The sequence below is a fragment of the Molothrus ater genome, chromosome 16 (assembly GCF_012460135.2).
Source record: "Molothrus ater isolate BHLD 08-10-18 breed brown headed cowbird chromosome 16, BPBGC_Mater_1.1, whole genome shotgun sequence".
NCBI classification, from domain to species: Eukaryota; Metazoa; Chordata; class Aves; order Passeriformes; family Icteridae; genus Molothrus; species Molothrus ater.
In genome coordinates, this window is record NC_050493.2 from 14,416,337 (window position 1) to 14,431,368 (window position 15,032).

The following is a 15,032-nucleotide window of genomic DNA, read 5'->3' on the forward strand; positions in this document are numbered from 1 at the left end:
CATTTGGTGCAAAGCACCAAACATCAGTCCTAAATTAAGAGCTATTTTAGCTTTTTTTCTTTCAACCCGTTTAAATGTTTCTCAGTGATTTAAATGTTGATCTCTGGGGAAAAATAGAAATTGATCTTCTTGATCAGTGTTGTTTCAAGTAATCTGATTGTCTCCTATTCTGAGTGAATTTCAAGTGATTTCTGTTACATAATTCAGACATCTAAAATCTTTGTGAATATTCAAAAGGATAATGCAGGGAAAGAAGGAAGACCACAAATATGAACCACACACTTATTCATCTTCTTCCCAAATGAAGCTGGATAAAGAGAAGATTTAAAACCCACAAAGCAGCACTTTGGAATGCACTGGAGACTGTTCTCATGCATTGCTTCTTCTCCACTGGAGTCACTGCACAAGAAATCCAGTGAGACAAATTAAGAACTGAATTTATCAGAGATCAGAAAGTTCTGATTTCTCTTTGTGACAGTCATCCATGGATTTCCAGCTGTCAGTGAGAGCTGTTACATCTCACCCTTCACAGAAACAGCTGCTGTCATGACAAACTCACGCTGCAGAACTCAGCACATCCTCTCTGTGTTCCTTCCCCAGGTGCAGAGGATTTAATTTATAAAAGAATTAGCACAGATTTATAACAGCAGCAAGAAAGAACCAGACTGAGAAACCTTTACAGAGGGTTCATATCCAACCACAGCACCAAGCCCTGAGGCACAAGGAACCTCTTTACCCTTCAGGGCCGGCTGGAGGCAGAATATGAATTTTTCCATTGCTCAGAAAAGCCTGTAAGTGATTTAGGATTCAATAATCTCTTGTTTGATCTCTAGCTCTGTGATGAAATGAGCTCTGGAGTGTGTCAGACATGAAGAGCTTGAAGCTGTGAGTCAAATAGCTCCAAATCTGGGATCCTAAGGCAAGTTTGTCACCCACATGGCACATCAGATATCCAGATAATCCCTATGAAAACACAGATCTTTGAGCACTGAGTCGATCTGACTGAGATAATTGAACTGATCTCAATTGTTTGCACTTGCCAAAAAGTTCTCCCACAGCTTTAATGGGAGAAAAGTATCAACAGAGTCCCAGGAGCAAGCAGGCATGACCTGCCTCAGGGCAGTTGCCATGGTATTGGCAGGGGACTGCAGAATTTTATTTCAGTGGAATAAATGCACACAGAACCTTTTCATCTTCCCTAATGCACTCTCCACACACCCTCCCACCTTCTACCTCCACTTCTCCTTCCTGTGATCATCATTTCTCAGGCAATAATTTCTGTTGTCCTTTTCTCCTCCGCTCCACTGCCCCTTCTCGTTCTGTGCATTCCCTTCACCCTGCTCTAATTTTTCCCACATTTCCCCACTGGTTTCTGTGTCTCAGTGCACCAATACTGAACTGAAGGCCAAAATAGAAGCAACCAACAATTCAGCAGCCTGTGCTTCCTTTTCCATCTGATATTCCACACAGCCCAGCAATGCTGCACCAGGAGTGCTCTCCTGGCACCTGTAAAATGTTTAAAGCAGTCACAATTCAAATGCACATTAGTTAGAAGATTAAAGACTGTGACCAGCTGCTTGTCATGTTAACCTTGTGCTGGCTATTGCAGCCAACAGGCTGTCACAGTGGGAATGGTGAACTTAGTTCAGTGCAAAAAGCACAGACTCAGAGTGGAGCAGAACTGATATCCCTATTTATTATTATGTGCCTATTTAAAAGCTCTGCTAAAAAGAGTTTAATGAAAAGGGGATTTTATGTGGGGAGGGCAGGTTGCAAAGGGTAAGTCCCAACATAGTTTGTTTATCCAGAAGGTCATGATTAATCATGAAGGGCTGTTTACTGATAATTCATAGAATCAATCATGGAATGGTTTGGCTTGGAAGGGATCTCAAAGCTCATCCCATCCCACCCCTGCCATGGCAGGGACACCTCCCACTGTCCCAGGCTGCTCCAAGCCCTGCCCAGCCTGGCCTTGGGCACTGCCAGGGATCCAGGGGCAGCCCCAGCTGCTCTGGGCACCCTGTGCCAGGGCCTGCCCACCCTCACAGGGAACAATTCCTTCCCAACTGTCACAGACATCTTTTATGGAAAATCCTTTCCTTAGGATTTTTTCTCCTGAGAAGCTGAGAGGCTTCAGGAACAAAATGTAACCAATGGTTATCTGCTGCTGTGGAATGCAAGAGGTGCATCTGGGATTGGGCTCATGTGGTTGTTTCTAATTAATGGCCAATCACAGTCCAGCTGTCTGGACAAGCCTTTGTTATCATTCTTTTTCTATTCTTAGCCAGCCTTCTGATGAAATCCTTTCTTCTATTCTTTTAGTATAGTTTTAATATAATATATATAATAAAATAATCAATCAGCCTTCTGAAACATGGAGTCAACATTCTCATCTCTTCCCTCATCCTGGGACCCCTGTGAACACCACCACACCCAATATCCCATCTAAACCTCTCCTCCTTCACTTTGAACCCATTCCCTTGTTCTCTCTCTGCATGCTCTTTAGAACTCCATAATGATGAAAAGAGAAGAGGTTTAAACAATCCCAAACAAAAGATAAAAGACTGAGTGGCTTTTATCTAAGAACATCCTCATCCCTGTGTCCAGCACTTCATGGCACTCCTCAGCTGAGATTACAGACAAGCAGCACAAAAACAGTCTGAAAATACCTTAGGAGAAAGCAGCTGAAGAGGAAAGTACTTCTGGAGTGTCCTCTGAGAAGCAGAAGAAAGAATAAGAACATTTTCTCCAGGGAAAAGGCAAATGCTGAAGGAAATTGCCAAGTTATTCTGGCATTACATAAACTAATGCCAAAACCACCTTTTTGAACTGTATTAGCCTGTGCTGTCCTTTAAAAGAGAGGCATTCATTTATAATCCAGAGAGAATTTCAACCCCCAAATCTGAAAAACCCCTGAAAATTGGGTTATTTAGAAGAGCCAAAGTTCTAATAGCTTCTGTGTCTAAACACCCGAAACAATTCCATCTTAGAAACAAGGTAAAAGTGAATTAACTGTGCTGAATCTTTTTACAAAGCAGAAAAATAAGACCCAATCTTTGAGGAGACATAGCTCATAAATCCATACCTTGGCACAGACCTGCAGGAAGATGGATTAATTCCATGAACAGCACCAAGAAACAGAAGGAGAATCAAAGAGGTAAAGGAGGCAAAGGAAACCGCAAAGACAAAAGGCCCTGGTTTAAATTCCTTGGATCCAGGAGTAAGTTGTGCATGACAGCTGTCAGTAAATGTGAGAAACTCACTGGAAAGACAAATCACGTGTGGATTTCTGCCTTCTCCAGGTGATAATGGCCAAATAATTGTGGGTTTTTATCATCTATTTCAGCAGGTGCCACATCAGACAGGCAGGTGCTCAGCAGGAGCTGCTTCATCAGCAATGAACTGTTGAGCTCAGCCTCACCATGAGCCTGGCAGTTCTCCTAACACAGATTTGTCAGCCCAGGGCCTGGCAGGAGCCTCCCACTGATCACACTCCAGCCACTGCTCCCTGGCACTGCCAGGCAAAGCATCAGGAGCTCAGGACAGGAGCCACGTGGGGCTGGCCAACCACAGCATGGACAAAACACCTTGAAAATGTACACAACCAGCAGCTCTGGAGGGGCTGGGATGCCTCAACTGCTTAGTGGCACTTCATTAAAATCTTGAAATCACTTTGCTAATTAGGAGCTGCACTCTGGCCCAGGTGGTGGCTGTGGATACCCAACCACTCTGAGTCCAACTGCAGCACAGAGCAGGCTCATTATTCAGCAACAGCATCAGGCTCTCAGTCAGAACAAAATCTCCTAAAAATGTGGATTAAATCAAGGAGAGGGGCCCAGGAAACAGAGCTCAGAACAGCACAGGGAGTGCTGGATTAATCTAATTACTCTGCTGATGCTTTTTGCTGGCAAGCTCTTTAGCAAATACACAGCAGTGATAAAAGAATTGCCTCATGCTGCGACTGCAGAAGTTAATTAAGATTTGTTTGGTGGAACAAAAGACAAATCAGGGTTGGAGAAAAAAAAATCAACATAATTTTCAGTGTTTCTGACAGCTGGAGTGAGTGTGTTTTAAAATAGATTAAATGTAATTATCCTTGTTATTTTTTCCTCTGTTGATGCTGAAAATGACACAAGAATATAAACTGTAGGACAACAAGCAAAGCATTGCTTTGGAGCAAAATGTTCTATTTTTTTTAGAGCATGTAATAACCCACAGTTCTTCACCATAAAGCAGCCAAAGTGCTGCTTTGAAAAGCAGAAAAGTGCTGATCTGAAAAGCAGATCCAGACTGAAAGAAGTGACAGACACATCCTTGTGTTCCAGGCTGGCCAGAGATTAACCCAAAATGGCTTCAACAGTGCAGCCCCTCCCTGCTTTGGAAGTGCCCCAGCAAGTCTCTTGGTGTAGCTGGGACCCAGATTGGAATCATGGAATGGCTTGGGTTGGAAAGGGCCTTAAAGCCCATCCAGTGCCACCCCTGCCATGGCAGGGACACCTCCCACTGTCCCAGGCTGCTCCAAGCCCTGCCCAGCCTGGCCTTGGGCACTGCCAGGGATCCAGGGGCAGCCCCAGCTGCTCTGGGCACCCTGTGCCAGGGCCTGCCCACCCTCCCAGGGAACAATTCCTAATTCCCAATATCCCATCCAGCCCTGCCCTCTGGCAGTGGCAGCCATTCCCTGTGTCCTGTCCCTCCATGCCTTGTCCCCAGTCCCTCTCCAGCTCTCCTGGAGCCCCTTCAGGCACTGGAGGCTGCTCTCAAGTTTCCCCAGAGCCTTCTCTTCTCCAGATGAAATTCTTCACCCTCTTTCAGTCCCCAGGTCCTGGAGTTTGGTTTTGAGAACTGACATCTCATAATGACTTCAAATCCAGTCTGGACTCCAGCACCTCTGAAGATTTGGCTGGAAGAGGGACACACACACACACACACACACAGACACACACACACACACACAGACACACACACACACAGACACACAGACACACAGACACACAGACACACAGACACAGACACACACAGACAGACAGACACACAGACACACACACACAGACACACACACAGACACACAGACACACACACACACACAGACACAGACACACACAGACACACACAGACAGACAGACACACACACACACACACAGACACACAGACACAGACAGACAGACACACAGACACACAGACACAGACACACAGACACACAGACACACACACAGACACACAGACACACACACAGACACACACACACACACACACAGACACACACAGACACAGACACAGACACAGACACAGACACACAGACACACAGACAGACACACAGACACACACACAGACACACACACACAGACACACACACACACACACAGACACACACAGACACACACACAGACACACACACAGACACACACACAGACACACACACACACACACACACACACACACAGACACACAGACACACACACACAGACACACACACACACACACAGACACACACAGACACACACACAGACACACACACAGACACACAGACACACACAGACACACACACACAGACACACAGACACACACACACACACAGACACACAGACACACAGACACACAGACACACAGACACCCCCCTCTTCTTCTGCAGCAAAGGCTGCCTGAGTCACTGTGCTCCTGCCCACAAAGAAATGATCACAGTCACATCCTTTATATGCTCCAAGTATTTTTAGGTACAACTGATGGAAATGTGCAAAGCAAATCAATGTTTTTTTTTTATCAGCTTTTATACTTTTGAATTCTGCACTAGACTGAAGCATTGTTCCCTCTTATCCTAGGCAACCACAAGCCAAACCATATGGGTAGGGTCCCAGGAGTCTCAGAGAAAGGAGAAAAAAGGAACATGAAGTGTGCTCTCCATATTCTAATCACAGCACAGCCGTGAATGACAAAGGCTTTTTCTTTGTCTTATTATCTTTTAACAAAAATCCCCTAAAGAGCTGAGCACCAACTCATTAACAAAACTCTGCACTTGAATTTATAAACACTTTCAGGTAGCTCAGTTCAAAGCATTTCTCCTCTGGCTGTGAAGTCTCAGTGGCATTTGAACAGAAGGGATAAATCAGATTTTAGGCTTCACTTCAAAATTATGATTTAATTGAAGGCTTTTTTTTGAGTGGGGGGCAAGGATATGGTGAAGAACTGGAACAGAGAGCTAGAGCTGACTTCAGATAGGAGATGAAAAAACTTGCACAGAGACAGTGCTTGTGAAGAGAGGCTTGATGGGAAACTGGTTCACAGGGACTAACAAGTTGCCAAATGCCCACACCAGCTTTGAAAATATATTTTATCCCTCAAGCAAATAATGCAGCAAAATATTTGAGACTTCTCAACAGCATGGCTTTCCCTGTGTCCAAAAGGTGGGGGTGGAATGAGGAAGCATTAATTAACAATGGGTTTATTGGCTGCACTGATGAGGCCACAGCTCAAATGCTGTGACCAGCTGTGGGTCCCTGACAACAGAAAGGACATTGAGGGGCTGGAGTGGGTCCAGGGCACTGGGCAAGGGTCTGCAGCACAAGGAGAAGGGTCTGGAGAATTCCTGAGGGAGCTGGGGGGGCTCAGCCTGGAGAGAAGGAGGCTCAGGGGGACCTTGTGGCTCTGCACAGCTCCTGACAGGAGGGGACAGCCAGGAGGGGGTGAGGCTCTGCTCCCAGAGAACAGGACAAAAGGGAATGGCCTCAAGTTGTGCCAGGGGAGGCCCAGGTTGGACATCAGGAGGAATTTCCTCATGGAATGGTTGTTAAACACTGGAAGGGGCTGCCCAGGGAGTGGTAGAGTCCCCATTCCTGAGGAAAGCCTGGATGTGGCACTCAGGGCTCTGGGCTGGTGACAAGGTGGGGATGGGTCCCAGGTGGGACTCGATGGTCTCAGAGGCCTTTTCCAACCCCATGGATGCTGTGATTCTGTAATTCCAGGTGCAGCACTCCCAGCAGCACTAAGATCCCAGGGGAGAGGGTTCACTCAAACATGTTTTCAATGAAGAACAGAAGACAGAGTGGGTAATGACTGTGAGAAGGATGGAAATCAAACAAGAAGCTGCTGGAAGCTGAAGGAAAGGCCAGCTGAGAACACTGCAGTCCAGTAAACCCCAAAGAAAAGTCTGGAACAAAACAGGATACAGATGCAGATTATCCACAAGGAGAATCACAGTGAACTGACACAACTGAGCAAGTCAAGAGAAGGCAGAATTCTGCCAAACAAGAGTGAAGTCTATGACGGGGAAGATCTCAGCACATCTGATCTCCTCAGTGCTGCTCTTGGCTGTTTCTACTGATACTTTGAGGAGACTGAAGAGCCTTGTGCTGAGACACCTTTATACATCAGCAGACAACAGCAGTAAACATCCGTTGTATGCAGCAAAAGGAAGATCAGAAATTCTGAAAACATTCTTCATGAACAAAACCCAGCAGCTGAAAATGAGTCAGGGGGGCAGAGATTGGCAAGAGCCATCACTGCACTGGTTTAACTGGTTTAACTGGTTTAACTGGTTTAACTTTAGCAGCTGTGCTTGGTCAGGAGCAGCCACAGTCACTGGACTGTCCCTCACCTGCCAGTGACTCAATCAACTCCTGATGTGCTGCTTTGGAAAAGGGGATGAAAACATTTTCTGTTGCTCTGCAGGCTCTAAGTCCTGCTGAGCATTTCCAAGGTGTCCTTCCTACCTCAAACATCTCCTGCTCTGTCCGTCTATGGTCATCCAGGAGCTGCTCCATGTAGGTCAGATTTCTGAACTTCTCCAGGTAAGTGCTGTACTGCTTCTGCAGCTGCTCCTCAATCTTCTCATACTCATCCATGAAAGCAGGGCTGGGAGAGCAAGCACAGGGAACTCAGTGAAATCTGCCCAGAAAAGCTGGGGCTGCCCCATCCCTGGAAGAGCTCTAGGCCAGGTTTTATGGGGCTTGCAGCAACCTGGGACAGTGGGAGATGTCCCATGGCAGGGATTTGGGATGAGAAGAGCTTTAGGGTCTCTTCCAACCCCAGCCATTCTGTGATTCTAGGGGTCTCTAAATATTGCTCTGTATATACAGAATTCTGAAATGCAACTTTGGCTTTGCAGCTGCCCTTCCATATCCACTAAACCAAAAAACCTCCTTTTTTAAGGTTTCACACTGCTTCAGAGAATAAAAGCTCAAGAAAAGCCCCTCACTAAACAATCCTGGGAATTACATAAGGCAAAGAGAAGGGTTTTGTGTAAAACTCCCTTCTCCTTTCACACAGACACAGTGGCAGCATTTTGGCCCCCTCAGAAGGCAATGTTAGATTATTTATCCTGCTTTTCCATAACTGCACAAAGTGTGTAGACTTTGCTGGGGACCTTCTTGCTACAAAAGTGTCCTGGGTCATTACAGGGTTAATTAGACAGTATGATGAAGTGATGGTGTCATTACACCTGAGAGCTGAGTGAGGCAGCCCAAAAACCACTGCTGCTGCTCAGAGCTTCACACCCACCCAATCCACATCCTGCAGAGTGGTGCTGATAAAACAGGGATGTGAATCCAGGTCATTCCTTCCACCACTCCCTTGCCTAATACCTCTTTTTCTTTTTTTTTTTTTTTTTTTTAATATTAGGTCAGATTGGAGATTGTATAAACCTGCAAGTTAAGGGCCAGAAATCAACCCAAACTATGAATGTGAACACTCCAGTATCCAATGGGGCTTACAAGGAGGGAGAAGGACTCATCATCAGGAACTGCAGTGACAGGACAAGGAGCAATGAGTTCAAAGTGAAGGAGGAGAGGGCTGGATGGGATATTGGGAATTAGGAATTGTTCCCTGTGAGGGTGGGCAGGCCCTGGCACAGGGTGCCCAGAGCAGCTGGGGCTGCCCCTGGATCCCTGGCAGTGCCCAAGGCCAGGCTGGGCAGGGCTTGGAGCAGCCTGGGACAGTGGGAGGTGTCCCTGCCATGGCAGGGGTGGCACTGGATGGGCTTTAAGGCCCTTTCCCACCCAAACCAGTCTGGGATTCTGGGATTCTATGAATCTTCTGGCAGACTGTACCAGTGCCCACAGGATCTGATCCTAACAAGGGCTGCAGAAGGAATTTTCCAAACTGGTGGTGAACACCAGAAGCCTGTGGGAACAGAGGGGCTGTTTGCACCAGTTCCACCCTTTCTGTTCCCTGGACTCCTTCCTGCAGTAGATACCCAGCTCATGATCTTACCGAACACTCTGCAGAGTCTGCAGCCTCTTCTGGCTCCTTTCCAACTCCAATTTTCGTTTTTCAATCTTGGCTTCCAAATTGGCTTCATCCAAAGCCACATTATTCAACATGTCTTTGGTCTTTTGGACTTCTTCCTGAAAGAGAAGGATGGTGAAGCATGGCTGGCACTGGGATAATTGCATTTTTCTTTCAGATGCTGAACATTGTTCTGGATAATCTCATCTGTGTTTATTCAAGTAGGCAGTGGAAATTCAAAAGTTCTTTGTGGCCAGGATAATGAACTAACTGGACATTTGCAAATGTAAAATACCTGATTTTTTTTTTTTTGCCAACATTCTTAAAGAAGGAAAAACTCCACAGGTGTAGCTTTAATTTTCCTTCTCACTGAAGAAGCAGTAGAAGGCAGGAAGAAGCCTCTCTTTTGGCATCATTAAAGTCTTTTTGGATTTTACCTTAATGGAATCATTCAGGTTCTTTCCAGCCTTAATGATTCCATGATTCTCTCTGAATAAACAGATGAGAAATGCATTTGTTTCTTGGTACTATTTTAAGGAATTTTAAGCTTCCATAGTTTTTTTTTTTCTCTTCAAGATACAAGTCAGTTTTATAAAGAACTTCCTATATCTGAATATCTTCATCCTTTCCTAAGTTTTCTTTTATCCATTTTTTTTTTCAAAATCTGGGAAGCATCTTGAACATTTCAACATGTGCTACAAGAACCAGGAGGGGAAGTGGGAATATTCCCATTGACTCAAATGAGCTGAGTACATCAGCGTGCTCAGGCCCAAGAAAAAGAAACCATGAGCATCTTTTGAGGGAGAGGGAGGATTCCACTGCTGGAATTCCATGCAATGAGTGTTGGTGCTGCTCAGCTCCAACAGGTCCTTCCATTAACTGGGCCAGGATTAATGAGCTGAGTGTGTGCCAGTGCTGTTTGCCAGGAATCCAGTCCCTCTCTCATGGAGAAGAGGAGTAAGAAATGTACATTAACAACATTTAGTAATTCACACAGGTTGTGAACACGAGCAAAACATAAGGGAAGATTTCCTGGAATCTCTCTTGGTTATCCATTGGTTGTTTAAACCTGGAACTCCATTCTTGTAGTCAAACACTTGGACTGGATACAGTTTGCAGTGAAATAATCGATAGGGAGTTAATTAACAGGGAGTTAATGAACTCCCTCCTCACACACTGCAGCTGGAGGCTCAGAAATTCAGGAAGGCAGGCACTGGAGCAAGGACAGTGCTGGCAATGCAGGACAGACACAGAGCCCCTCACAGCAAGCAGCTCAGGGGTGCCCTGGCAGGATCTCAGGGGCACAGTGCCAGCCCTCACTCACCCCTGGCCAGCCCAGCTGCTCCCAGAGCCCAGGGACCTCTGAGGTCCCTCCTTGCAGCCCTGACTCTGCAGAGCTCACAGGGCTCACACCAGGTATAGAGTGTAGATTTCTGTGCTGATTTGGGCAATTTTTATCCCTCCTGTAGGGGGATAAAAACCCCTGCTTTGGGGTGAAGCCCCTAACAGAGGCAGGGAATATGACTACAATGTGTTTTCCCCCATGGGAGGGGCTAAGAGCAGCTCTTAGATGCATCAACTGCAGCTGCAGGTGATGCTTTTGGCACTCTTTACCCCAGGCTGTTGATAAAAAGAGCTAATTTCTTCTTGCAGCAGAAAAATTATAATTTTGCAATCAAATAAATGATATTTTGCTTACCAGAACGCTGTTAATGGCAATTTTCATCACCTTCTCAGCCTCATTTATCTCCAAAGGTCTGCCAAGAGATTCTGTCCTTGCTTCCTATGAAATAAAATGAACCAATATATTTAAACACTAGACAAAGGACTAATTTATGCAGAACTGAGGGTGATCAAGCAACAATGATAGGATCATCTGCATAATAAATGGGGTAGGATTTAGTGTTTATTCACCAAGGCTGAGATGATTTAGAGACCAGGAGATGATGAAAAAGTGAGTTGAGATGAGCAGGAGGGAGCAATCAAGGCATCTTTTCCAAATGAGGTGAGTGCTGTGTCTGACTGCAGCTATTCTTGAAGGCAGATTTTTGGCAACTGCTCTGATTTTACATGTGGAGCACAGAAGATTCCATCACCTGTACAACACAACCCATGAAAACACCAGTGCAGGTGGAGGAGCACAGTGTCCCAAAAGTGTGGAGCTACAAGGACTACAAAGGCACCAAACTGTGCCAGGCAAGTGGACACTGAGCACTGACCCTGCCAGGGCTGCAGGAGCCTTTGGACAATGCTCCCAGGACAGGCTGGGATTGTGGGGTGTCCTGTACTGAATAATCTCTGTGGGTCCTTCCCACCCAGGATATTCCATGATTCCATGTGCCTCCCATGCCCATGTGAAAATTGCACACTGCAGATGTATGGACATCTCTGTTTCTGATAACTGAGTAACTCAGACTCCTCAAAAACCCCCAGTGATCCTTGTTTAGGTCCTAAAGGATTTTAAAAATCCCTCTCAGCAGATTTGGGACACAAAAGCTTGGCTGTGCAGTTGTCTAATTGATGCCTTAAACACTGACCTGGTCATTATATAAAAACTTCTGATTACTTGCTTGGCACTGGAAGGGAAGAGAGGGAATTTTGCAGATGTCCCTAAAATAATCTTGCATTGGCAAAACATTTGGTAACAGGTGGATAAAGATGGAGAAAGCATCTCTCTAGAAAGTATCTGATTAAGAACCTAAAAATGCTTTGTACACTTTGCCCCAAGCTGTACCCAGCCCACCACAGGAGGAATTCTGGAAGCAGATTCAGTAACTTTGCTAAGATGCCATGCCAAACTCTCCAGATTGCACAGTTCAGCTCCAGCAGAGCCTGATCCCTTCCCACCAACTCCAGGGAATTGCAGGGTGAACCCAACCTGGGAGCTCATCCAGCAAAACAATAAAAGCAGCTTATTCCTCTGCTGGATCAGGTGTCTGAGCAATCCCAGCACATGCTGCACAAAGGCTCATCTTCCTGGCATGAGAAAAGAAGGAGAACAAACATTCTGCTGGGGAGAGTGACAGCAGTTACTTCTGTTGGTGGCAGTGACTGCTCACACTGCCTGAAGTGCTCGTGAAGTGCAGAGAAAAACAAACTCCAAAGCAGAAAGTTTATTTGGGCAGCAATAAGATACAAAACTTCAGTGCAATACAAATTCCCAAATAATTCCATACATAAATGTTTTTGGAGGAGGGTGGGGAATAATAGTGTAGCTCAGTTGTCTGGGAACATTTACCATTTCAGAAGCTCAGCAAAATCCCATTTATTTGTGAGGCCTTTGCCAGGATCAGTAAAATCCCTGTTTATTTGTGAGGCCTTTGCCAGGACCAGCAAAATCCCTGTTTATTTGTGAGGCCTTTGCCAGGACCAGTAAAATCCCTGTTTATTTGTGAGGCCCTTGCCAGGCCCAGTAAAATCCCATTTATTTGTGAGGCCCATGCCAGGCCCAGTAAAATCCCTGTTTATTTGTGAGGCCCTTGCCAGGCCCAGCCTGGTGCACACACTGCCCTGCCAACTGGGCTCAGAGGGTCTGTGCCACAGAGCCAACACATTTCAAACAAAACAGCAGAGGAATGGGAATTATTGTCCTTTCCACTTGCAAAGAGGTCAAAGGAACAGCAAGGACTGCAGTGTGTAATTATAAACAATTCCCTGAGCAGCTCCTGGTGAAACACCCCAAATATTCACAGGGCACTGCAGTGGGGCAGGGCAGGGAGCTGATGGGTTTGGAGAAACTTCTGAGGATCTGCCCTTTGAGCTGGAATAACTGATGCAAGTTCAATGCCTTTCCTTCTCCTGTCTCCCCTCTAAGAGCCCTGAAGTTCCATGTACACACCACAGCCTTGCACAGAAATCCACCTCATTTTCTACAAGGTTCAGTCCTACAGCCACACCTGTCTGCAAAAATCTGTCAGGGAAATGCAGAGCAGGGGAAACACTGGAATTTGTATTTTCAGACTGTGGAATCAGGGTTAGCCTGGGAAAGGAGAAGTTCAGGGCAATTAAGCCCTCACACCCCAAGAGATGGAGAGGAGAATCCTCTGTGCACACAGCTCATCCCTAAAACTCTGCTTTGGAATGGGCAGAGTAACTTCAGTGTTACAACAAACCCTCTAACCTAACTTGGACTCTCTGGAGTAGCAAGACTAAGTGGAAAAGATATTAAATATTATGGAAAAATAGTAATATTTAGTGGAAATATAATGGAAACATAAATATTTGTTGAGTCTATCAAACCACTGATATTTTTTTTGTGGATGTCTGTCACAGCTTCCCTGGGTAACAGTCACTGGGCCATTTCCTGTAACCCTGTGAACACTGTCAGAGAGGAAAGTTTTATCTTTAATATTTCTTTTCAAGAAAAACCCTTTGCAAATGCACCCACTACTTCCTTCACTGGGAATTCCTTCATTCCCAGTTAACAATGAAGAGCCACTATTGCAAAACCCATTCTGCAAATATGCCCAGGAAGGCATTTTCAACTGGTAATGGATTTCCATTTTTATGGACCAGAAGCTGATAAAGCAGCTCCCAGTGTGCCTGATGCATGGAAAAGTGGATGCACTCTTCCTCTAAACTGCAGGAAGGGACCAAGAGAAGGAATTAGGCATGACCAGCAAGCAAGTCATTGATGATAAATGTGGTGTTTTGATGTGCTCAAAGTCTAGCAGAGCTTTCTAAACACCTTTTTTGTGGTAAGGAACAGAAATTAAAGCTTTTTTCCTAGCACACTGGTCTTGCTGTGGCTGCCCCATCCCTGGAAGTGCCAAGGCCAGGCTGGATGGGGCTTGGAGCCCCCTGGGACAGTGGAAGGTGGCCCTGCCCATGGCAGGGGTGGAACAGGGTGATCTTCAAGGTCCTTTCCAACCCCAACCATTCCATGGTTCTTTTTCTGAGTTTTTGACCATAGGTTAAATCTTTCTTTGTTTTCCAGGAGTTCCAAGCCTGATGCACACAGAAGTTTGTGACTCCTCACTGCCACTTCAGCCTCAATCCAACCAACCCCCCATCCCCTGATCCCTGCAATCCCCAGGGCCCTGGCAATTCCAGCTGTCCCTGCAGGCCACAAAGCTCTCCTGTAGGGGTTTGTTACTCAGGGAATTCACTCACCCATGCTGGGATCACATCTGGCCAATCCAGGGGTCATTTGGCACTGTGATAGCAGAATAGGGTGGCTCATGAGGGACATTCATCCCTCTGAAGGAATCTGACCCTTCCCAACAGCCCATCTGCCCCCTCAAGGCATTAAAGTCATGGCAAATGAGAATTTTGCTGCTTCCAGACGATGCTGCTTGGTGTCCAGCTCATCTCAGCAGTCTCCAAAGGGTGTCCACAAAGACATTTCCCTACTCAGCAACGCAGAGCCTCAATCAGTGCCCCAAACCCTCAGCTATCCCAGCAGGTAAAACCCATGCCACAAGGAGGTCTGGGAGACAGAAGCAAGTGGAAAACTTAATTTTTCAATGGATTAAAAAGAATCAGACGTAACCTGCATGTGGTTCTGCTGAGGCAGGAAAGGGAACTTTAAAGCTTTCTGACAGGGATGAATTCACACTGCTCTGCTCCCTCCCTCACCAGCTCCATCCATCTTCTGGCTCTGGAGATGATGCTCAGCTGACAAACCCCAGGATGTGCCTCCTGTGATCTTTCCACACCCTCAGAATCCTCACCTTTCATTTACTTTGTGCAAGGTTTGAGGACAGACTGCATTGGCAGAGCTTGGATCAGTCCTCAGCACTAAGGAGGTCACTTCATGGCTCCTTGGCCAGGAGGTGGCCTGGGATGTCTCTCCAGACTGTGGGAACACGACAAGG

The 15,032-nt window shown here is 46.1% G+C and overlaps 1 protein-coding gene across 4 annotated transcripts in view; it reads right to left on the reverse strand.

Moving 5' to 3' along the window:
• Nucleotides 1-15,032, reverse strand: part of CLUAP1 (clusterin associated protein 1) — a 62,614-nt gene that overhangs the window by 32,520 nt on the left and 15,062 nt on the right. For all 4 annotated transcript variants that reach the window (XM_036392493.1, XM_036392492.1, XM_036392490.2 and 1 more), the window contains 3 exons: nucleotides 10,916-10,999; nucleotides 9,202-9,335; nucleotides 7,704-7,845 (listed from right to left, as the gene is read on the reverse strand). In XM_036392493.1, coding sequence (XP_036248386.1) covers nucleotides 7,704-7,845; nucleotides 9,202-9,335; nucleotides 10,916-10,999 — 360 coding nt within the window. The remainder of the gene's footprint in view (nucleotides 1-7,703; nucleotides 7,846-9,201; nucleotides 9,336-10,915; nucleotides 11,000-15,032) is intronic.